General features: G+C 40.0%; 1 protein-coding gene and 2 long non-coding RNA genes across 4 annotated transcripts in view; 1 reads left to right on the top strand and 2 right to left on the bottom strand.

Moving 5' to 3' along the window:
- Positions 1-23,967, bottom strand: part of LOC134444811 (NACHT, LRR and PYD domains-containing protein 12-like) — a 37,102-nt gene extending 13,135 nt beyond the window's left edge. Inside the window, exons 1-3 of the mRNA XM_063194003.1 lie at positions 23,657-23,967; positions 23,365-23,538; positions 7,645-7,818 (exon numbers count right to left, since the gene is read on the bottom strand). Of these exons, the coding sequence (XP_063050073.1) occupies positions 7,645-7,818; positions 23,365-23,538; positions 23,657-23,967 (659 nt within the window). The remainder of the gene's footprint in view (positions 1-7,644; positions 7,819-23,364; positions 23,539-23,656) is intronic.
- LOC134444807 (uncharacterized) lies at positions 613-3,143 on the top strand. Of its 2 annotated transcripts, none has more exons than XR_010034110.1 (5): positions 613-903; positions 1,519-1,579; positions 2,392-2,539; positions 2,654-2,807; positions 3,061-3,143. It is a non-coding gene; the product is annotated as an uncharacterized LOC134444807 (long non-coding RNA). The 2 variants fall into 2 exon arrangements; XR_010034109.1 differs by having other exon boundaries at positions 2,356-2,539.
- LOC134444810 (uncharacterized) lies at positions 14,744-16,642 on the bottom strand. The gene is made up of 3 exons (XR_010034112.1): positions 16,209-16,642; positions 15,765-15,891; positions 14,744-14,830 (listed from the first exon to the last, which is right to left on the bottom strand). It is a non-coding gene; the product is annotated as an uncharacterized LOC134444810 (long non-coding RNA).
- Positions 23,968-24,071: the final 104 nt, after the last annotated feature.

Here is a 24,071-nt window from a genome sequence, read left to right as displayed (position 1 = left end):
ATATAGATTGCTGTTGAAAAATATGCATAAAAAAGACAATATGGTCAAAAAACATATTTGCCTAATAATTCTGCACACAGTGTAGGTACGTACGCCTCTCTGCCCTGACCCGCCCCTTTCCTGGATGGCTGCTACCTTCCTCAGATGGCCTTCACTGAGCACAAGGTCCCACCGCCATTACTCACGGCTTACCTCTCTGCCCTCCAAGACATGGCCTCTGACCTCATCAAAGACAGGACTGTGGACATGATCTGGGCCGAGCTCATGGCTACCACAGACTTGATCCTGAAAGCCTTCCAGTGCGCGGCACAGGCAACGGGACGCGCTGTTGGCCTGGTCGTGTCGGAAGTTAGGAGCCTGTGGCTGAGTCTCACAGCTCTCTGTGACAAGTAGGAGGGGGCGATCATGGACCTCCCTGTGGCAACCGACGGCCTGTTCAGCAAAGAAGCCCCAGCTGTCATCCAAGAGCTGGCGTGTGAGGGTCATGGGGCGCCCACGTTCATGCACTCACAGAAATGATTCATGGAGGAGTTCATTTTTATGCATTCACATCTATTTGATTTTATTTAAAAACTCATTGTTTTAAAACATATACATTACAATTAACTATAATCTATGTAATTGGACCAATAATAAAATGTAGTGAATTGAAACACTTAATATATAATTAAAAAGTTTAGATAATTAACAATATAAAACAAACAAGATCATATTATTTAAAATGTATGTGATTAGTTTTCATAAAAGTTATGTGAATTGGGAAAACTGAGGATGCAACTCCAGTCCAGAGGTGGCGCTACTTGCTGCACATCACGGTTGTTCACAGCCAAACGTTTGAGCGCTGCATTTCTACTTCCTGTTGCCCTTCAACTGTGTGGGGAGTGGAGCGAGATCAATGTTATGGTAAGAAATCTAAAGCCATCCTACATCCAATTTCTTCAAATTGTGTCGAAATTGTGTAGTTTATATTAGATGGATACTATTTGGTTTGATTTCTGTTCACATTTCCGTAGTTTGTTATTGCTGTAGCCTAAACGGTTAAATCCTGCATGGCAGGTGTTCCAGTGCATGTGTGCTTCAGGCTAGCGGTTCTTTGGCAACTTGGCTTGTTTGTTACTTCTCTACAGGTCGACAGTAAACTAAACCAAACTTGAAATTGGTTATTATGCTGTTTGAAATGACACAAAGCCGCACTTGACTGTCGTAAGCAGTATCTTTCCCCTTTTACAGTGCCCATTTTATGGTAGGCGTAGCAAAGTGCTGCTAATGTTCACAGTTTGCTGTTCAAATTCCTTATTGCGCTGTAATAATGTCGTTTAAATTCAGTTCAGTTCAATAATACTAAACTACACACGGTAATCATGCTGTTTAAAATTGCATTGCGCTGTTCTTTGATTATTGTGTGTCATGTTATCTGTTTTGTGGGTCAGTTGCAGTAAAAGGATGCATCTTAAATGCAAAGCATTCGTTTCACTGGATAGTAATGGCATCTGCTCTTGTATTGCCCTTTCTCCCCAGATACAAAACTATTGTGGTATTTTTGTCATTCTCCTCAACGGGACATCCATGTGGCGACATGGTAAGCTTAAACTTATTGAAAGATGTACAGTTATATCTCAAATGTAGTTCATATGACTGACACATCAAAGTTGTTGGTAACACTCTATGAAGCCCATATCTATAGCGCATTATGAGTGCATTTATAACAAATTATAATGTGCATTATAATTTGTTTACTTACAACGCATTACGACTACACCGATGATGTTTCATGATGCTTTATGTTAACAGTTATGAATAACAGTGAACTAAGTTTATAAAACTATGTAAATCCAAGGGTGTTATGAGTGCTCGTGACTGGATATATACTACAGACTGCCTGATGGGGCTTACACTACATTATGATGCATTATACTGCATTACACAGTGCATTATAGATGCATCCATATGAACTTCACTTTACTTAGAGCACACATTGACAACTTATGATCTCACATGGAATATTATAGCGTCTTATTCGTCCTTATATCCAGGTCTGTGCATAGAGGGGTGTAAGTACTCCTAATGCATTAAAAGCCCCATCAGGCATTCTGTAGTTTATAACCAGCCAAGAGTCCTCATAACACAATTGTATTTATTAAGCATTATAAGCTAGATTCATGGGTATACATAGCTGTTAATATAAAGCGTCATGAAACATGATGGGTGTAGTCATTATACGTTGTGAGTCATTATCATGTGCGTTATAATTTTATATAAATGCGCTCATAATGTGCTATAGATATGGGCCTCATAGAAAGTGTTACCAAGTTGTTTGTTAAATGAACCTGAAATGTGAAAAATGTGCATGTTAAGGCTGGTATTATCTCCGTGTTCAATCTGGTCAAGCAGATGAGGGGCCTTCATTTACTGCCGACATAGATGAGGTTCTGATCAAGAAGGTGATGCAACGCCCATGCTCAACCTGGAGGAAGGAGGTTCTCCGGGAGCCAGCAATTCCAGACTTCCAGAACAGATGGCACTTTTTGATGCCAGCGAGGTAAATGTAGTGTAGTTGACTGGACTGTCACTGGACTAAACCAGTGACATTCTTATCTTTTGGTGTTGTCGTCAATGCCATTAACCTGCCACAACCCCTGTTGTCTTTTTACAGATCAATTTGGAATTCATGTAAATTGCCACTGTACCTCTGACCTCAATTCTTTGGTGAACTGGACTATCGGGCAAGTGGCCTTATCCGGATCTTCTGTACCGAAGGTGGAGCTGTAGGACGGAAGATCTCTGCCATAATGACCCACATGGAACATGTACGTTTTTGATTCTGGTCTAATCTGATCTGCATATAGCTTGTGAGTTAGATAACCATGGTGAAGTTTATGTTGATTGTTTCAGATGTTTTTCTTGCCGTTAGAAAAAAAAACACTTGACTGCATGGGTTTAGACTTGTGAGCTTTGAGTGGGGTTAAACAAGGTTTTGGGGTGGTCAATGGAGAAATGACTGACTTTGTTGCCCTCAGTACCTGTGTTGGTTTGTGACACATTATGCATACTGTCCTCTAGGATGCCGGCGAACTGTCTGTGTATGAACTTCAGCGACTTGAACATCAGAGAGAAGGTTTTTTTGTCATCTTTGAAGATTTCACAAGCATGTGGACATGTAAGAGTTTGCTGCTACTCTCATTTTCACACATTGCCCCACTTTGTGTCTTCTCCTACTCTACTCTCTCCCTTCTGTTCTTGCCTCTACCTCCTTTTCATACTGTCACTCACCAGTATATCGAAATAGAACTTTGAGATTTAAATGGCTGTCAAATTTGGTCTTAAAAGTGTATTCTTTTTCTCCATTGCCATGTAACTTCATTCTTACTCCAGACCTGTGTACCATTTATTAAGGGGGGGCTCTTTAGGGTCTTAAGAAATAATGTGATGTTTGCTCAAAGTACACCAAATGTCCCTGCTGCCATAGGAGCCCACATTTGATTTGATGGTACAAAGTTTACACATTTCAGCATGCTTGCTCTGAATGTTTGCCCCTCTGCCTGCAACATCTTGAGGAAAGTCCCAACTCTGATCTGATATTAGTGCGATGGACTGTCTCAAAGTTTACAATTAAGCCAACCAATTCACATCGAAGCATTTTTTTTAAGTTGAAAGAGGAAGTTCAGCATCCCTTGTGAATGGAAAATCACCACTGTTTGGATTGCTACCAATTCAGTGTAGTGATACAGTGGATCTAATAATTTCTTTCTGTCAAAAGGCAGCAGAGGATCTCCGGAGTCGGGATGCCAGTGAGGCCAAAGCAAGATAATGAAGTAAGTCATAAAGCACTGCATTTTCAAGCATGACTCTCTCCCTTTGCTATGTTCCAGGACCTTGAATGCAGACAGGCCTAGGCAGACACTGCTGAGAAGACCATGGGCATCTACACAGTCCGGACAGAGGGTGATGGTCTAGGTGATGCATGTTTTGAAGATGTCTGTGTGGCACTGGACGGTGTGAGTTCTCCAGAGCCTGCGGAGTGTCGGCCATGCATGTGTTGGGCTTTATGAACGAATCTATGCACCAACTTGAGCTATCCAAAAAGACTGCGAAATATACATACATTTGAGGGTTACCAGAAAGTTCTGATGGACCTGTACTCAAGCAAGCTTGAAATAGCTCCTGTGATTCAGTGGCATACACGCCTGTTAGACTCTCACTTCGCTTCCGCTCACACTGCCGCAGTGGCATTGGTTGTGACCCGTAGATGGTCGACCAGGGGAAAAAAACTATAAAACTCATGATATTTTTGTCTTCGACCAAGTGGTCAGTGTGGAGGAGTTTGAGGTTTTTTTTTTTTGTTTGGTTTTTTTTTTTTTTTAAATCCATGTCTGCTGTCGGCCACATACACACAACTGTTGCCCACACACCAGCGGCCTATACTACAAAACTGGTTCAGGATACGTTAAGGTTAAGTTGAGAGTGAAATCAACTAATAGAAGAGCCCAGAGTACTTATTTTCTTTAGAAAGGCTCTTAGATGATGAGATAAAGGTATTAGATGATTTACCTAACTAATAGGCCCCTGGTGAACTATTCTGTACACAAACCAGCTGAACTAGTGTGCCGGCTCACTTGGTTGACTACGTGTATTGGCTGCCTAAGTACACCTGCTGAACTTTTGTTGCACCCACAAACTTGGACTGTTGGCTGTGTGCACACACCTATTAGGACTGTTGTACTTAATGCCAGTATTGTGTGTGCACACCTGATCTTTTTCTTGTGTACTACACACCTGTGGGACTGTTTCGCCCACGCACGCTTGCGTGGCCATTTGTGTTAACCTTTTGCGCCCGCAAGTCACACCAACACACTTACCCAACTTTTCTGTCTTTCAACTTGTGTTCAGATGAGTTGTTTGTGTAAAAAATGTTTGTACAGTATATAGAAATGTACTGTGTTCTTTGTCAAGACACCTGTGTGATGGATGGTGAACATGGTGTAATTTCTGCCTTATTTTCCCTTTCCTTGGTTTTTCTTATTATACAGGGTGTTTGTTAAAATGTTTTTTGCATTAGCTAGCTGGTCAGGAGGGGAAAAACCTCCAGCATACTGACCATTTTGCTTTGAAATTACTTTGACCTTTTGGTCTTACTCCAAGTGTGCAGGGGCCTATACTACAAAGCTGGTTCAGGGTAAGTTAAGGTGTAAATCATCTAATATTACATCTAATAATAAGAAAATGAGGACTCCAGGCCCTTCTATTAGGTAATTTACCTCTTAACTAAACCTTAAATTATCCTGAACCAGCTTTGTAGTATAGATCCAATTGATTTTGCAGGTTTGGATTCTTTGAAGTAAGCTGCGTTGTGACTCATGCATGTGAAGTACCGTATTGTTTTTACTTTTGGTATTGTGAATAACCAACTACTTAATAATAATCACTTCGTGATTTAACGTATGACTCTGTTTTTGGGATCCCTTGCTGTGTCCAAGTGGCTAGGTGTTGCACTGATGATTTGTGTTGCAAATAAATAAGCTTTATTTGAAAAAAAGTTGTGTGTATCATTTCAGATTTATTTGGTTGGTTTATATAAAGATTAAGTAATTAAAATGTATGCATTTTTGTCATCTATTAAATTGCATAAATCTTATTCATTCTAAATGCATGCAATTTTGTCATCTATTAAATTGCATAAATCTTATCCATTCTAAATGCATAAGTCTTATTAATACTAAATGCATAAATTGTGGGTTATAGGTTTCAAATGAATAGGATTTATTCAATGAATTTCTATACATCCTATAGGTCTTGGTTTTCAGGATTGCATAAAACTTAGCTATTCAAAATGTATGCATTTTTGTCATCAATCAAATTAATTAAATCTTACGTTTTGGGGTGAATTATTTCTGTGAGTGTGGCTGTGGTGGGCTCCAGCACCCAGAAGCAGAGAGCAGCAACGGATGCCCCAGCTCCTTTCGCAACTCCACGCGCCTCCCACAGTGCCCTAAGAGGGACCCTGTGATAAGCGCCGGGTAACAGGGCACCCTCCGCTAGGACCTGTATCTCCCTGGCCCCTTACCCAGGCCTAATGCTCCCATAGCGGCAATGTTGCGGCATGCACAGCACATGTGGTTACACTTGTAACTCAAGAGAGCAAGCATTCACTGAGACTGGATCAGATGACAGACTCTCCTTTGGTGTCACAAACTTGTGCGGTATTGTCTTTTCTCCAGGACATTTTCTACCATTAAAGTCTACCTAGCGCTGATCTCCACGTCCCATGGTGTGCTGCTTCTTGGGTGCCAGGCGCTGGAGCCCTGCGCTGAGGCAGACGATACTCCCATGGGATATCTCCTTAGTACTAAAGGCCTTGTGTGGAGCCCCCTTCGAGCCCGTCCAGGAGGTGGAATTGAGGATTCTCTCTAGCGACGACTAAGCGCTAGTGAATTGTATGCCTTGTCAGTTAACCGTGCTTTTGCAGTTAAAGGTTTTTGAAGTTGCAGACAACTATGCTAGGGTCACGGTGAAGGTGAACCCATTCAATTGCAAAATCCAACACGCTATCAGTTGTGAGCCAGTGGAGCTGCAGGCCTATTGCGCACCACCTTTCTCTCCTGTGGAACAGAGGCATCAAAATGGTTTGTGCGCTGTCCACACATTATATATTATAATACATACGTCCCCGAAAGTTTAAAATGTCTATTCTAACAAGGAGGCTTCTTGGACATATGCTTTTCCTATGCTTCTGGGTCTGGCAATCAATCAGGAGCAATTGAAAAGACCCATGGTGAGATGTCGAGTGATTTGACTGAAACAAAGCTCTGTAAGCTCACCAGATAAACCTATTGCGCACAGGCGAAGAGAGATGGTTGGCTCAGAATGGAAATAAGATGACAGATAATGGCAGATTTAGACTGCTGGGCCGGCCACCCACCTTATCTCCCTCAGGGAACCTGGGTTACAGACGAATCTGTAAGCTTCTTTATATCTCTCTGTTTTACAATATGTCATACCCTTACCCCAGTTTCTGTAGTTTACAGTCTGGATTCCTGAGTAGATCAGAGATCTGCTTAACCCCAGAGGCTCCTAGTTCACTCACATACAGCTCTATCAGGTGTGAGGGGTTTGATGCCAGAGCTGAAGTCAAAGCATAACAGCCCTCTTTTGTTATACTGCAGGACTCAAGCCTAGAGAGAGATAAAGAGAGAGAGAGAGAGACACTGAGTAACAGAGAAACACACATGTTCATCACACAGTTTCATTTTCTATTTCACTATTTGTTCTTCCCTCACCCCAGTGATTGTAGTTTACAGTCTGGATTTCTGAGAATATCAGAGATCTGTTTCGCACCAGAGTCTCCTAGTGTATTACAACCCAGGTGCAGCCTAGTCAGGTGTGACAGGTTTGGTATCAGAGCTGAAGCCAGAGCAACACAGCCATCCTCCGTTATAGTGCAGGACTGAAGCCTGAAGAGAGAGAGAGAGAGAGAGAGAGAGAGAGAGAGAGAGAGAGAGAGAGAGAGAGACAGAGAGAGAGAGAGAGAGAGAGAGAGAGAGAGAGAGAGAGAGAGAGAATGGAGTAACACATAAAAACGCACATGTTCATCATTCCAAGACATATTTAATGTTTACCTCTCTATTTCACTAGCCGTTCTTCCCTTACCTCAGTGACTGTAGTCTACAGTGTGGATTTCTGAGAAGATCAGAGATCTGCTTAGCTCCTTTGTCTCCTAGTTTATTACTGCACAGATCCAGCTGTTTCAGGTGTGACAGATTTGATGTCAGAGCTGACGCCAGAGCAGCACAGCCCTCTTCTGTTATACGGCAGGACTGAAGCCTGGAAAGAGAGAGAGAGAGAGAGAGAGAGAGAGAGAGAGAACACAGTATAACACAGAGAAAAACACATGTTCATCATTCTTACTGTATAGTTTACGTTTACCCCTCTTTTTCTCTATTGGCCTCATCCTCTAATTCTGCCACACAGACAAAGACAGACACAGAAACATGCGGATCAATACTTCCATTGCGTATGACTGTCAATCAGAATTGGAATGTTTCCACAAACAATGGTATGTTTATTCTATCAAACATCAAATCGAGTGCCGATCCAGACGACAAATTGTTTATTTTGTCCTTTGGCAGTTGAGTTAAATTGTTTATGTTCCAGGCAGATTTGAAGGCAACATCGGATGGAGACTTACTGCGAAGTTGGATATTTCCCATTGATTTTCCCATTGGCAGATGATATAGGAGGTGCTAGGTGAATAGGGTACATTTTGAACTGTAAGATATCAATTTGAAACTTTTATAGTTGTTTGGTCAAACTCACACAAATATTGTTTGTATTGAAAGTTGTCAGAAATATGATGAATAAATATGTAAATGAGATCTGATTTAAAGGGACACTGTGTAAGAATTTCAATGGTTTATTTTCAGAATTAATGCTACCCATTCACTAATGTTACCTTTTTCATGAATACTTACCACCACCATCAAATTCTAAGTATTCATTATGAATGAAGAAATTGCACTTTTCATATATGAAAAAGGGGATCTTCGCCATGGTTCGCCATTTTGAATTTCCAAAAATAGCCATTTTTAGCTGCATATTAGAAACGAATAGTTTATTACTTAGTAAACTTAAATGAAAAGGTCAAATTTGGCAATAGGCATCACGGTTTCAATGAGCAGCGTAGTTGCAGTACCCTTTTGACCACTTCCTGCACAGTGGAAGGAAGACAACAGTTTGATGATTTAACTCCCCAAAAAGAGGATTGTCTAATCAGATATGACTTCTGTTGTCAAGCTTTCTTCTAAAATGTTTGTTTTGTACCACACTAACTTACGGTGGCCCAGTAGTGCAATCAATGTATACATTATACAACACAAATAAACAACTTTGAAAACAAAATTACATTGAGAATACACACTTACATATTGAAAACAAGTTGACATTTCACAAAACACATTAACAAATGTAAAAACAACTCTACAAAACACATAGGGCAACTGACATTAACAAGTTTGAAAACAAAATTACATTTGCATTATACACTTACATCTTTAAAAAACTCATTCCTATTTCATAAATGCATTAACAAATGAAAAAAGAGCTTTTACACATTACAACGCACTTAACAAGTTCCAAAACAAAATCACATTTGCATTACACACTTTCATCTTTAAAAAACGAATTACTATTTCATAAAACACATTAATAAATGTACAACAAACAAAACAAAAAACAAATCTAAAATACATTACAAATAATCTAAAATACATTTCAATGATCTGACAAAAAAAAAACCTTTGATACAAATCACATTAACAAGTTTGGAAACAAAATTAGCCTACATTTACAATATCTTACTTGAAAAAAAAAAACATTTCATTAAACACATTTGCAAATGTGAAAGCAAATTACCATTTCATTAAACACATTTGCAAATGTGAAAGCAAATGAACAAAACACAAAAGCAAACTGCGAGACACATTTACATTTCACGAAACACAAAGCAAATTAACAAAACACAAAACACAAAAGCAAACTGCGAGACACATTTACATTTCACGAAACACAAACGCAAACTCCAAAAACACATTACATTAACGAAATTTCTTACGGAAGTAAGAAATTTCTTACGGAAGTGGTGTAGGTGCCCAACGCGTTCCTCCTGCCTGATCCGTTCCCTAATGGGGCGTCAGGAAAGCGGACGTGACGAAACAGGAAATAGTGAGGAATAATTACATACTTTCAGCGAGTGGATGAGACGGTCGATGCGGCGAGTGAAGAGCATTAATTTTTTTAGCATTTATTTGATCGTTCTGATAAAAAGTGTCCGGTAACATACACACACATGTATTGCCCGTCTTGTGGCGTTTGCTTTATTCGCCTTATTCACCCGGAACGTTCTAAAGACGTTGAGGGGTACACTTCAGGGGTACATTCGGCAACGCACCAGCTGTCATAGCGCCTCACTGTTGTGTGCCCAAATGTTCGTCCTCAAAGAGAAAAAAATCCTACCGTGGACAGACTTTCCACCGTTTCCCCAAAGAGCAGGCACTTCGCCGTGAATGTATAAATCAAATCAAGAGGGATCCTGGTCCATATTTCAAGGTAAGATGCAAAATTATGTTCAATCATACGCATTAGCTAGCACAAATAAGCTAGCTCGCCAAACTTGTCATGACTCATGTAGCCTAATGAAGCGAATGCCTCGGTGAAATAAAAAAATATGAATGTGTAATTACACAACGCTACATTTATATGATATTTCCAGATCGCTATTTCAAGATTATGCTTTTAATTGTGTGGTAAGCGATCCGATGGCCACTGATTTTGTGCTACCAGAACCAGTAGCATAGGCCTACGTGTGCCAAAATCAAGTTGTTTTGCTAACGAACTAAAATGCATACCCTGGTATTTATGGTTACAGATCAACGCTGAGACCAAGGTTTGCTCTGAGCACTTTGAGAAGCAGTGTTTTGTAAAGACCGCCCGTTGTATCACAAAGCTTATAAAGGATGCTGTGCCAACTTTGTTCGCCTGGACTTAAGAGAGGCCAAAGAGGAGAATCATCATTCGCAGACCGAGGTTAGTTTGTTCAGTCAATATTCAACTGACATGTGTTTACCAACCCTCTAATAATAATAATAAACTGAGAATAGTTCGCCATAGGAATAGCCTACATTTAAATTTAGACAAAAGACTGGAGAATTAATGTATGTGCTGGAGATATATTTGTTTGCATTGATCATGTCCTCCTGAGTCATGAGCCAAAGATTTCAAACTGTGATGTTATTACATTGCATTACATTTCACTTAGCTGACACTTTCATTTTATTCAAGCTAGAGGATTAGGCCCTACAGTAGAGTTATGATCCCAGACAGGGAGACAAGAGCAGGGCAGTCATGGGTGAGCGGTTAGGGCGTCAGACTTGCATGCCGGTTCGACTCCCGACCCGCCAGGTTGGTGGGGGGAGTAGTCAACCAGTGCTCTCCCCCATCCTCCTCCATGACTGAGGTACCCTGAGCATGGTACCGTCCCACCGCACTGCTCCCCATAGGGTGCCACTGAGGGCTGCCCCCTTGCAAGGGTGAGGCATACATGCAATTTCGTTGTGTGCAGTTTGCAGTGTTCACTTGTGTGCTGTGGAGTGCTGTGTCCATGGCCATAGCCCTCCCTTATTTTTAGAGAAAATAATATTTTTCATACATGAAAAGGGGATCTTCTCCAGAAATCTTTTCAGCTGCAAAACATACTGTAAACTGTGGTCATACTAGTAAATATTAGTTCATTATTTAGGAAATATTCATGAAAAGACCAAAATTGGCAAAAAACAGCATAGTTTCAATGAGCAACATAGTTACAATAGATACTCCGGGCAACATCCTACACAGTGCACCTTTAAAAATTTGTGGTGCGCTGCGCGTGCACTATGGACCTCCCTTATTTCAAATTCCTGGCTACGGCCATGGCTGTGTCACAATGACAATGGGAGTTGGAGTTTCCCAATGGGCTTTCACTTTCACTTTTCTTTCTCTCAAGAGGCGCACTTTTTGGTGCATTCCGCTTTCCTCTTTTGCAGTAATACTCTTAATGGCATAGGTCCAGAGCCGTCCATTAGGAGAGTTGTGCCAACCGGGGACCAGGAAGTCAGTTGGTGATGTGATTCACTTAGATTAAAATATTTCTAAACTATGTGTTCGCTGTAGACCAACACAGAACCATTACATAACAAACAAAGAATGTTTACCACATTGTCTGTGTGCTACGGCCACCGCCCAGAGCTAAAGTAACTAGCCTACTTCTATTGGAACTCAAGTCAATGGAGATTTTCGTGTAAAACGCTCCATGAGGCTCCTTGAGAGCCACCATTGCTGTGGAAAGATTGGACCATAGAGGTCTATGGGAGTGACGTAACTCTCATATTAGACTGCTCTGGCATAGGCCAGTGTGCTGCTGACCACATATTTCTTCCACCTGCTTGGTATGTGATGGAACTGATGTCTCGCCAATATGAAGGGGGCCTAGAAAGAATTTCTATCTCCCATTCTGGATGCATGATTGCCTGTGTTGTGCTCTAAAGCGACTGCCTGCCATAAAACGGAGGACTTCATGGACTGCCCCCCTGTAACTCTGTTTGGACTACAGAGGGTTAGCTCCATCAAATTCACTGCACATACACCTGGCACCTTCCACTATCACCCCATACATTTTGGTGAGTAATGCCCTTCACAATCCTGACTTACAGGGGATAATCACCGTCTTGCAATGCCTTATAACTAAGGGGTTGCGAGAATGTGTCTGCGCCCTGTATGTCTGGATTGCTAAGGGCAATACTCACCAAAATGTATGGTGCCAGGTAGTGAATTTCATGGAGCTAACCCTCTGTCGTGTAGAGTTACAGGAGAGCAGCAGTCCATGAGTAATTTGTTTTATTGCAGGCAGTCGCTTTAGAGCACAACACCAGTAGCACTGTGATGACCTGCAGTAGGATTCCTTTAACTTGCTTAATTTCATCAAACGAATGCAGGCTGTGTTCTATCGTGCCCCGGTTACTGGAAGTAGACCTGGAAGTCGTAGCCTAATCATACATTGACTGCGCAGCCCAAGTGTTTGAATATTTGCATTATTTTAAACAGTGTCTGGCATAACCTAAAATTAGCCCTTCAGACAATGCATTTTCAAACTGGTGCCGTGCTGCGATAAGTTTGACGGCCCTTGATTATGTGATTCCATTTGGTATGGTTGCTTGGTGGGTGCGGCCTAACAAATTGACATTTGAATGAAAAATGGTTAGCCAGGGTATACAAATACATTCTTTTCTTTTATGGTTTGATTAAGTAGCCCTACAGCTGTTATATTGTTATACTGACATGTGTGTACCAAACCTCTTTAATAATAATTAATAAAAAACGGAGAATAGTTTGCCATAGGAATACATTTAAATTTAGACAAAATACTGGAGAATTAATATATGTGCTGGAGATATATTTGTTTGCATTGTTGACTTAGTTATTACCATATTTGTCAGGGTATGGTTACAGTCCCTGGAGCAATGTGTCAGTGAGCAATGTTAGGTGCCTTTCTCAATGGCACTTCAGCCATGGAGAGGTCAGGGGTATTCGAACCTGCAACCCCCAGATTAAAAGACCAACTCTCTAACCACTAGGCCAGTGTTTCCCAACCAGGGGTACGTGTACCACTAGGGGTAGGCGAGCACACTGCAGGGGGTACTTGGAAAAAATGTATTTTAACAAACATATGGAGCTTAGTTACATTGGGATGGAGAAAGCGATATAGAACTTGACTACTACTACTACTACTACACATGGCACAATGAAAAGGCTTGGGGGTACACAAGACAAAAAAGGTTGGGAAACATTGCACTAGGCCACGGCTGCCCCACCACTAGGCCACGGCTGCCCTGTGTATGTTGTGACTCTCCTGTCCTGTGTGTTTCTTTTTCAGTACGGATTCCATGGAGGTGGATGAAAACCAGCCTGATGAGAACCAACCTGATGTGAGAAGGGATGCCTTGAGGTAAGTTAATGAATTGTATTTAGCTGTGCCATAGTTTGTAATTCATTACTGCATTCAGTTTTATACCGGTTAGGAATTGACAGTTTGATCACAACTAGTAGTGTTGTCTTTTTGCCCCTCCAGCACAGATGTACCTCCTCCACACCCGTACCATGATTATGCTGTTCCACCGCTGACACCAGAGGAACAACTTGAGGCGGCTCGCAAGCACATCATTGAGCAAGACAAGTTAATAGCACAACTCAAAGATAAAGTGTTCAGTGTGTCAAGATTCCAGTGTGATGATAGTCAGATGTCATTTTACACAGGATTCCCAGACTATGCCACCTTTAAAGCTGTATATATGGCTCTACAGCCCACAGCCACAAGCATGGTAGGATGGAGTCAGGCTCAAAGGCTTAGACAAACAGAGGTACAGGTCATTAGACAGGCATTTAATATCTCCAAACTAGCAACTATGGACCAGTTCTTTCTCTTTCTCTGTTGCCTCAGACAGGGGTTTGCTGAGCAGGACCTTGCGGTGCGCTTTGGTGTGTCACAGTCAACTGTGAGCAGAATCTGTCACCTGGGCTAACTATCGATACTTCATGTTAGGATCTCTCCCCATTTGGCCTTCAAAAGCCACAGTAGATGAATGTATGCCTACTTGTTTTCAAAACACTTACCCAGACACCAGAGTCATTCTAGACTGTACAGAAATATATGTGCAAATGCTTAGTTTGAAGGTACTTAACTCCAAAATCTATTCCCATTACAAGGGCAACCCAAATTTCAAAGGCCTGATTGGAATTGCCCCGTCTGGTGAGGTGTCATTCGTTAGTGACCTGTACACAGGCTTCATATCCGAGAAGGAGATTACAGAATTGTCCGGCATCCTAGCAAAATTTTATGGCGTCATACCCATGACACTAGTAGGCTCTGTTAACCAGATGTGGGCAGTGAGTGCAATGTTAAACTTCCAAGGCCCATTATTCTGAAATTCTGAAAAATTCAGTCACAAGTGAAACAGGAAACATACATTGAATTGATGTTTATTTGTACAAATCTCTCATGCTTCAAATGTACATGATATTCATGATATATCATCATATTATACGAAATGTTCTTATACTAAATGTTGTTATTATATAATAATGTATTGTATTATTCATACATCATTTCTCTTTGAAATTATAATAAACAAACCTGTGAAATGCAATCATTTGTTTTTGTTTACTGACTTTTTGTACAGTGCAGGCAGGAAGGAGGAGAAAAAAAACTATCAAGTTTAGCGTTCATCTCTTGGCCATGGGAAAGCTCCAGCTGTAATAGATCAGAATACAAAACATTAGAAAAATGTTGTGTACAGCATATGGGTCGATGACATTTTTTGTGGCAGGTCAGGTGATATCTCAGCTAGTACCATATTGTATAAAATTATTTGAATTACTTAATTTGAAATGTACCACCCTGATACTGATATGTTTGTAATACATGGCCAGATTCATATTTAGGCCTAAGTCCTTTTTGAAAGTAATTTATGTAACAGTAGTGTAATGCCATGCATTTTAAACATAGTAATATTGTAGTGTACAGGATTATTTTGAAAAGACAGTAACATGTGATCAGTAATGCATTACAGTTTTTGAGTAACTTTCCCAACACTGGTAATAACTAGAGTAACTAACTCCAAAGGCACCATGACTTCAGTAGCCTACAAACACAGTACAGTAATCATGGACACTCAGTGTACCGAAACTGACAGAGGGTAGAGGAACACCGCTTGAAAAACTGTTTCCAATACAGCAACAAGTCCCAGAGTACCGGTATATTTTGCCATTTTGGAATTATTTTGTCTGCTATGCTTACTTTCTTATCACCTCACCATACATGGCCATCTCTGATTCTCCACCCCCCCCTCGACGTTTACCGTAGCCAATGTTGTGCGTTTAGGGAACAGTGTTTTCCTCGACAACCTCTGTCAATGCTCTTTGATCTGAGCAACTGCGATAGGACCATCAACAATGCCCTGTCTGGTTATACTATTTGACATGCAACATGTTTAATCACCATAACTTAACGCCATGTTAAACGCGTGGTGCTGATATTAGGCCTATAGACAGGGGAAGTGTATCAGATCTAAACATGTAGGAAGCAGTTGACATTCACATGCACACCCGTGCCTCACAGATGCCGTAATAAACAAAAACGTTTTTTTGTGGTGTTACATTTTACACATAGCTCGATTGAAGCTCACCTGAGTAATGCTCTTCCTAGAGCTCAGAAGGCACAGCATCCTTTATAAGCTTTGTGATACCACGGGCGGTCTTTACAAAACACTGCTTCTCAAAGTGCTCAGAGCAAACTTTGGTCTCAGCGTTGATCTGTAACCATAAATACCAGGGTATGCATTTTAGTTAGTTAGCAAAACAACTTGATTTTTGGCACACGTAGGCCTATACTGGTTCTTGTAGCACAAAATCAGTGGCCATCGGATCGCTTACCACACAATTAAAAGCATAATCTTGAAATAGCGATCTGGAAATATCATATAAATGTAGCGTTGTGTAATTACACATTCATATTTTTTTATTTCACCGAGGCATTCGCTTCATTGGGCTACATGAGTCATGACAAGTTTGGCGAGCTAGCTTATTTGTGCTAGCTAATGCGTATGATTGAACATAATTTTGCATCTTACCTTGAAATATGGACCAGGATCCCTCTTGATTTGATTTATACATTCACGGCGAAGTGCCTGCTCTTTGGGGAAACGGTGGAAAGTCTGTCCACGGTAGGATTTTTTTCTCTTTGAGGACGAACATTTGGGCACACAACAGTGAGGCGCTATGACAGCTGGTGCGTTGCCGAATGTACCCCTGAAGTGTACCCCTCAACGTCTTTAGAACGTTCCGGGTGAATAAGGCGAATAAAGCAAACGCCACAAGACGGGCAATACATGTGTGTGTGTATGTTACCGGACACTTTTTCTCAGAACGATCAAATAAATGCTAAAAAAATGAATGCTCTTCACTCGCCGCATCGACCGTCTCATCCACTCGCTGAAAGTATGTAATTATTCCTCACTATTTCCTGTTTCGTCACGTCCGCTTTCCTGACGCCCCATTAGGGAACGGATCAGGCAGGAGGAACGCGTTGGGCACCTACACCACTTCCGTAAGAAATGTCTTACTTCCGTAAGAAATTTCGTTAATGTAATGTGTTTTTGGAGTTTGCGTTTGTGTTTCGTGAAATGTAAATGTGTCTCGCAGTTTGCTTTTGTGTTTTGTGTTTTGTGTTTTGTTAATTTGCTTTGTGTTTCGTGAAATGTAAATGTGTCTCGCAGTTTGCTTTTGTGTTTTGTTCATTTGCTTTCACATTTGCAAATGTGTTTAATGAAATGGTAATTTGCTTTCACATTTGCAAATGTGTTTAATGAAATGTTTTTTTTTTCAAGTAAGATATTGTAAATGTAGGCTAATTTTGTTTCCAAACTTGTTAATGTGATTTGTATCAAAGGTTTTTTTTTTTGTCAGATCATTGAAATGTATTTTAGATTATTTGTAATGTATTTTAGATTTGTTTTTTGTTTTGTTTGTTGTACATTTATTAATGTGTTTTATGAAATAGTAATTAGTTTTTTAAAGATGAAAGTGTGTAATGCAAATGTGATTTTGTTTTGGAACTTGTTAAGTGCGTTGTAATGTGTAAAAGCTCTTTTTTCATTTGTTAATGCATTTATGAAATAGGAATGAGTTTTTTAAAGATGTAAGTGTATAATGCAAATGTAATTTTGTTTTCAAACTTGTTAATGTCAGTTGCCCTATGTGTTTTGTAGAGTTGTTTTTACATTTGTTAATGTGTTTTGTGAAATGTCAACTTGTTTTCAATATGTAAGTGTGTATTCTCAATGTAATTTTGTTTTCAAAGTTGTTTATTTGTGTTGTATAATGTATACATTGATTGCACTACTGGGCCACCGTACTAACTAGAGTACATTACACAACAGTAGATGTTTGTCTGGCATTTTTTGCTATGATTGGAGTTAGCAATTAACATAGTTACTGATAAAAGCCAGTTAATCTACCTCAGAAAAGGGCAAAACATGGGACAAATTGCAATAGTAATGGTTCCCACTTTTTAGTGATCCTTGTCAGAACATATTTTTCTATGCTGAAAAGTAGACCATTTTACCTCTGGAATGATAAAATGCATTGATAATCTGCTACTTCTGACCTACCTTCCACTATAGCGATGAAGGTAGATTTTTCATATGTAATGTAGAGGGGGGGTTAAGTATCAATAAGCAGTGTGAATCATTACTTTTGCCATTTGTTTTCTGTTAAGCCCGTTGTGTCACATTTGACCACACATTTAAATTAGATCTGTTTTCCAATGCTTTCCTGTCTGTAGTGCTTACAGTGTGACTGGACTCCGTTTCTCGATTCTTGTCGTTGCTAACCGTCTTAAGTCGGTCTTGAGTTGGTCGTAAGTTGCTCTTGAGTTGGTCTTAAGTTGCTCTTGAGTTGATCTTAAGCTGGTCTTCAGTTGGACTTTAGACGCAAGACCGACCGAAGTCGCGACCAACCTTTGGACGTACGTACGTACGTTCTCAGACACGAGGAAGTCTTCAGAAATGCTTGGAGTGTCTCGCCTCAGCTCGGCTGCATTGGTCGCAATCAAAGTAGTGACGGCGTCATGATTCACATGGCTGTCAGATACAATAATTACAACGCTATCAAAGTCCACAAATCTTTGTCAACACAACGGTGCCCTCAAAACCATCCCTCTTCGACAGCAGAAACCAAATAATGCATTACATGTCACAATGTCTTATATTTTATTCCGGTTTTGCTAAATCAATTTACGATAAGTCTTCAGTAACTTCTCTCAGAAACCGGTGGTTGGTGGATGAGTTGGTGGGTGAGAAATGTATGCATGGACTTTTAAATCTCTAACATCCATAATATTCTCCTCTGAGTCCGCTTGAGTTCTAATTTTCACAATATGTTGTCGCAGTGGGAAACAAATACCCACGCGCGCACAACGTGGTCGGATTGCGCACACATTGTGAACATTTCTACTATGTCATTGTTGTCTATAGACTACGCTACACGAACTCCAACCCATCGCAACCCTGGGAAAAAAATGCAGCTTAATGAAATAATGTGAGGATAGCCTACTCTGAAAGGCATGCGACATCACATTGGGATCATTTGAATCATTGCACATTTACTTAACGCGGCCCGCTGTCATATGCGCGAGGCAGAGGGTTGAGAATATGCACGTAGCGCGCACGCTACTGATATGTCGCGCTGTCTTTGGGTCTCTGTTGTAGGTCAAATATATGTCTAACCGTTGTTACCCATATCTCTAACTTGAAGTGACTCAAGGCGCTTGCTGGAGAAAGCTCAGTCTTACTGTAGTTGATCAGATGTAGGCTATTTTTTAAGCTTAAACTCTGTAAACCCCAAGGGATGCCTTCGGGCTGGCCTCTGACACTGCCAACACCCGAACGCATGTAGAAGAACTCTAAGTGCGAGACAACAGCGAGGTCCTTCCCCACGCAGAGTGGACAGTTCAATGATGTTTGAAATGATAACTGAAAGGAATCGATCATTCTAAAATATATATTTGGTTGTTTATGTCGTCTTCCTGCCTGCACGCCCTTACGCGCAAAATAGGCTACAAGAAAAATAATTGCCATTATGACCTTTACGCGTAAAGATGTGCAGGAAGGGATGATGCACGGAGGGTCCGTCAAACACAGTACACATGACATCTCCATGAAAGTCGTTAAATACTTGTCAACGCAATCATGTCACCGAAATCCATCCCCAATAACCAAATGTCGGTCTACATATCACTGTAGCATAATCACTCCAAATAACTACACAGAAATGGCCGGTGAAAGCGTGATGGCATGTATACTATCCTAATTCTCACTTGCTGGTGGTAACTGGTAACATATCCATTTCGGCTGAATTTTAAATTAAGCGCAGGTGCCTTATCTGCACAACAGTATATCCTGTATATCCACTTCCACTCATCTCTCTCTCTCTCTCTCTCTCTCTCTCTCTCTCTCTCTCTCTCTCTCTCTCTCTCTCTCACTGTGTGTGTGTGTGTGTGTGTGTGTGTGTGTGTGTGTGTGTGTGTGTGTGTGTGTGTGTGTGTGTGTGCGCGCACACACAGGCTGGAAGACTGTCTTACGAGCGACTTAAGACCTTGGTTACAACATCTTAAGAACGAACAAAATGGCTAACGTCGTTAGCAAAGGCACTGTCGAGAAATGACCCCCAGGTCTGTGTGACAGCCATTTTATCACCTGCTGATTCTTATGATGGAGCCTAACTGTTAAAATATAGTAGAGAATGCAATTTGGCGAATATGAAAGATCTCCCTTCAAAATATAATATGCAAAGTGCTTTGTATGCAGCTTAAAACCCATATACATCCATCAGCACTGTATTTTAACTCTACAGATGAGTGAGAACAGCTTGTGCTACTAATACACCAATCAACCAATGAACTACTGCACCCCCAAGCCATCATGGAGGCTGACTTTTGAAGTTAGCGCTAACACAAGTCGGATGGTCAATTTTCACTCTAGCACATGATGTGCAAGGCACTATTTAAAAAAAAAAGACATTTATGACTTCCGTATGCAAAGGACAGTTTCCCATGTCTTCTGGGTCTATTTCAAGTGAGCTCGGGTGCATAAGAGAATGTTAAACCCCTCTATCATTTGCACACATGAAATGATCTTAACCCTTTAACGCATAACATGGGTCTAAATAGACCCGGCTGAGTTTAAAATTTCTATATCTTTGTAAGAATACAATTTTCTTACTCAGCACTCCATGAATTCCTCAATTGACTTGTTTTTGTCCCTTAGATGACTTAATTTATTTTTATGCATCAAAACTTTTGCGTGAAAACACTTTTTTGGTTACTACCCCTTTAACGCATAACATGGGTCTAAATAGACCCGCATTCATTTCCTATGTAATTTCATCACAAACTTAATGTCTCTTAGCCATATTATAAAAGGATTTTGATTATTTTGCTAATAGTCCAACTTTTTATCATTTATGGAGTATTAACTCCCAACATCAATACTTATTTCAATTTCTTGATGGTTATTATTTGATATAGAAGTCATTTTATATAACTATATGATATTTAGACACATGGGTCTAAATAGACCCGCATTCATTTCCTATGTAATTTCATCACAAGCTTAATGTCTCTTAGCCATATTGAGAAAGGATTTTTATTCTTTTACTAAAAATTCAACTTTTTGTCATTTATGGAGTATTAACTCCCAACATTAATACTTAATTCAAATACTTTAGGGTTATTCTTTGAAATAGACATCTTTTTATACAATTATATGATATTTACACACATGGGTCAAAAGTGATCCGCATTCATTTTTTATATACAGAATTATTAGGCAAACATGTTTTTTGACCATTTTGTCTTTTTTATGCTTATTTTCCAACAGGAATCTATATGAACTTGAAAACCTATCGGATTTAAGCATTCCAGGCCATGCATATTTGTATAAAAATATGGGGCTGTGGTCGAAGGTGCCCAACACCTTATATCAGGTGTGCATAATTATTAGGCAACTTTGTTGTCTTCTTGGAAAATGGGCCACAAAATAGATCTAACAAACTCTGAAAAGTCGATTAACAATTTTGAAGTCTTCTCGAGGGATGTGGCTTTCGTGAAATTGGCAAGACGTTGGTCACTTTACCACAGAATTATGAAATGCATCATTACAAAGTCATCAGTCTCGTAAGAAATGTCACAGCCAAAAATTGAGAAGAATTTAAGGTGGAGCTAAAAAAAGTATTACCCTGCAGTCCTATAATATTACACAACAGAAACCTACACCAAGTGTCCAGAAGAATAGGGCATTGAGCACTCAGAGATATAGCCAAGGTAAGAAGGGATGACACTACAGTAGACAAGTTAATTAAGTCAAGACTGGGTCAAAAATACCTGGGGACAGAGTTTTCAAAGTTAGGCCTATATGGACTTGGGAAAGTGACTCTTGACAGACAGGGTGGATGAGCCCATGGCTGGATCATTGAGAGGAAGACATTTGCATCTTTTGAAGACCATGGTATTTATGCTGTACTTTGCTGGCATTTGAGTGGAACTCAGGAACTCATGTAAGTGTGCACATTGCTGATCTAGCCATAGACTCATCTACCTGGTCCATTAACAGTCACCTTCACTAGTTCATAAAACCATTGAAAAAAACTGCCTGAAGACATTTCTTGACCCAGTCTTGACTTCAGTTTCTTGTTGAGTGGTCTTCAGGTTTCAGCCTGTTTTACCTTGGCCATGTCTCTGAGTGATGAATACAATGTTCTTGTGGACACCCAATGTAGGTTTCAGTTCTGGAATATAACAGCACTGCAGGTAATACTTTTGTGGTAGTTTCATCTTCAATTCTTCTAAATCTGGTAGTGACTTTGTGAGCTCATGTCATGTGACACTGATGGCTTTGTAACAGTGCTTTAGACGGATGTGACCAATATTTCAAGACAGCCACACCCCTCTGGAAGACATCAAAATTGTTTGTTAAATGTCTTTTGTGGCATATTTTCCCATAGGAAAGCAAAGTTGCCTAATAATTATGCACATTAATTATGCCCTGATATAGGCTATTGGGCTCCTCCGATCACACCGTCTCTTATTACACAAATATGCATGACTTGGAATGCTTAAATCCAATAGGTCAGCAGTGGTCAACAGTGGTCAAAAACAGTTTATTTGTTCCTGACTGGAATCTTTTAAATATATATTAGTTCCTAACGTGAAACACTTCAGACTTAGGCTATGTCTGCAATAATGGGGGAAATTATTTGTGTGTTTATTTATATAAGACACAAAAATAACACCCATTTTGTGCATTAAAAATAGTCTAAATCACAACTTTTAATCCATTAGCTATTAAAATACATTAATTGTGGAAGTTATTATAGTGAAAGATTTAGACTTCCATTTGAAATGAATGCGGGCCATTTTCGGTCCACGTCTAGAAATTAGTGATTTAATTCCAAATTCATGTTTATTTGTAAAATAAAAATATAAGAACATTTTTAAAAATACTTTTTTGAATTAAGGACCACCTATGTAATTACTTTTAGAAGAATTATGGGATAAAATGTATTGGTTTTAGAAGTTGTGTGAGAGAATACATGATTAATGCTCAGAAATACATTGGAAATGAATGCGGGTCTATTTAGACCCATGTTATGCGTTAGTGTGAGTCCAATGGCTTATGCATTAAAGGGTTAATATGGTCAAGTTTTCACTAGCTGTAATTCTTGGAGTGCTAGAGTAAGACTACAGCTAATATATATTTCATGATGTCATGAACCTATACAATAATTTTCATGACAAAAATATGTCTTATAGACACACAATCATGGTAAATCAAGGTAATTCAAAACTTTACGTACAACTAATAACTATGGAAATTATTCCCACGGCATCTTTCATTCTGAGTGAGACAGCCTCTCTGTGATGGTCTTATACCTGAACAGTCATATTATCCATTAGTATAATTCGTTTTGAAATGTTCTTCCTTGTGTTGTTTTAGCTTATTTGGATGTTATTACATTTCACTGATCCCTGTCCCAACTTTTTAGAGACGTGTTGCAGTTATTAAATTAGAAATGAGTACATATAACCCCTAAAACAATATGTTTTCTCGATGTTAACAAATAGTATGTTTTCACTATTCTCCATCTATGAATGGATTGACTGTTTTGAAAATGATAGCATTTTGATTTTATTCACCAGAGTTGGGGTTTGTAAGAACACAAGTCTCCCACCTCAGGGTCTCCAGTGAACAGTTTGGGTTCTTCAGTCCACTACACAGTTCTGTGACTCCAATATCACCAATGTGATTGTCACTGAGATCCAGTGATCTGAGTTTTGATGAGTCTTTGCAGAGGATGGAAGCAAGTGTTGTACAGCTCTGTTCAGTGAGCCCACAGTTGTTGACCCTGAGGTAAAAAAATCAACCACTGACTTGAAGCTGTACTATTAATGACCTTGGTTATATGCTTCTGTGTCATATGTGCTTCACATATCAGAGGCAATCATTTTAAATGTTTTGCTTACCAAGTTGTGTGGGACTCCTCCATTACTGGCCTCAGCCTCAGGAGAGCATCATGAGATCTGATGTACTTCTTCAAGTCAAAGACATCCAGACTCTGGTCTGACGTCAGCAGCACAAACACTAGAGCTGACCACTGGCCAGGTGAGAGCTGGGCTTCAGACAGTGTCCCTGCACTAAGGAAGCTCTGGATGTCCTCCACTAAGGAGTGGTCATTGAGCTCATTCAGACAGTGGAAAAGGTTGATCATTCTTTCTGAGGAAGATGCTTCCTTGATCTTTCCCTTTATATACTGGATTGTTTCATCATTGCCCATCTGTTGTCTTCTATGTAATAGTCCTTGTAGAAGAGACTGACTTGATTCCAGAGAGAGGCCAAGAAGGAAACGGAGGAAAAGGTCAAATCGTCCATCTTCATGAG

Source organism: Engraulis encrasicolus, unplaced genomic scaffold (genome assembly GCF_034702125.1).
Source record: "Engraulis encrasicolus isolate BLACKSEA-1 unplaced genomic scaffold, IST_EnEncr_1.0 scaffold_74_np1212, whole genome shotgun sequence".
Lineage (NCBI taxonomy): Eukaryota > Metazoa > Chordata > Actinopteri > Clupeiformes > Engraulidae > Engraulis > Engraulis encrasicolus.
The sequence above is the reverse complement of the archived record's forward strand: the minus strand, read 5'-3'. Positions and strand labels throughout refer to the sequence as shown.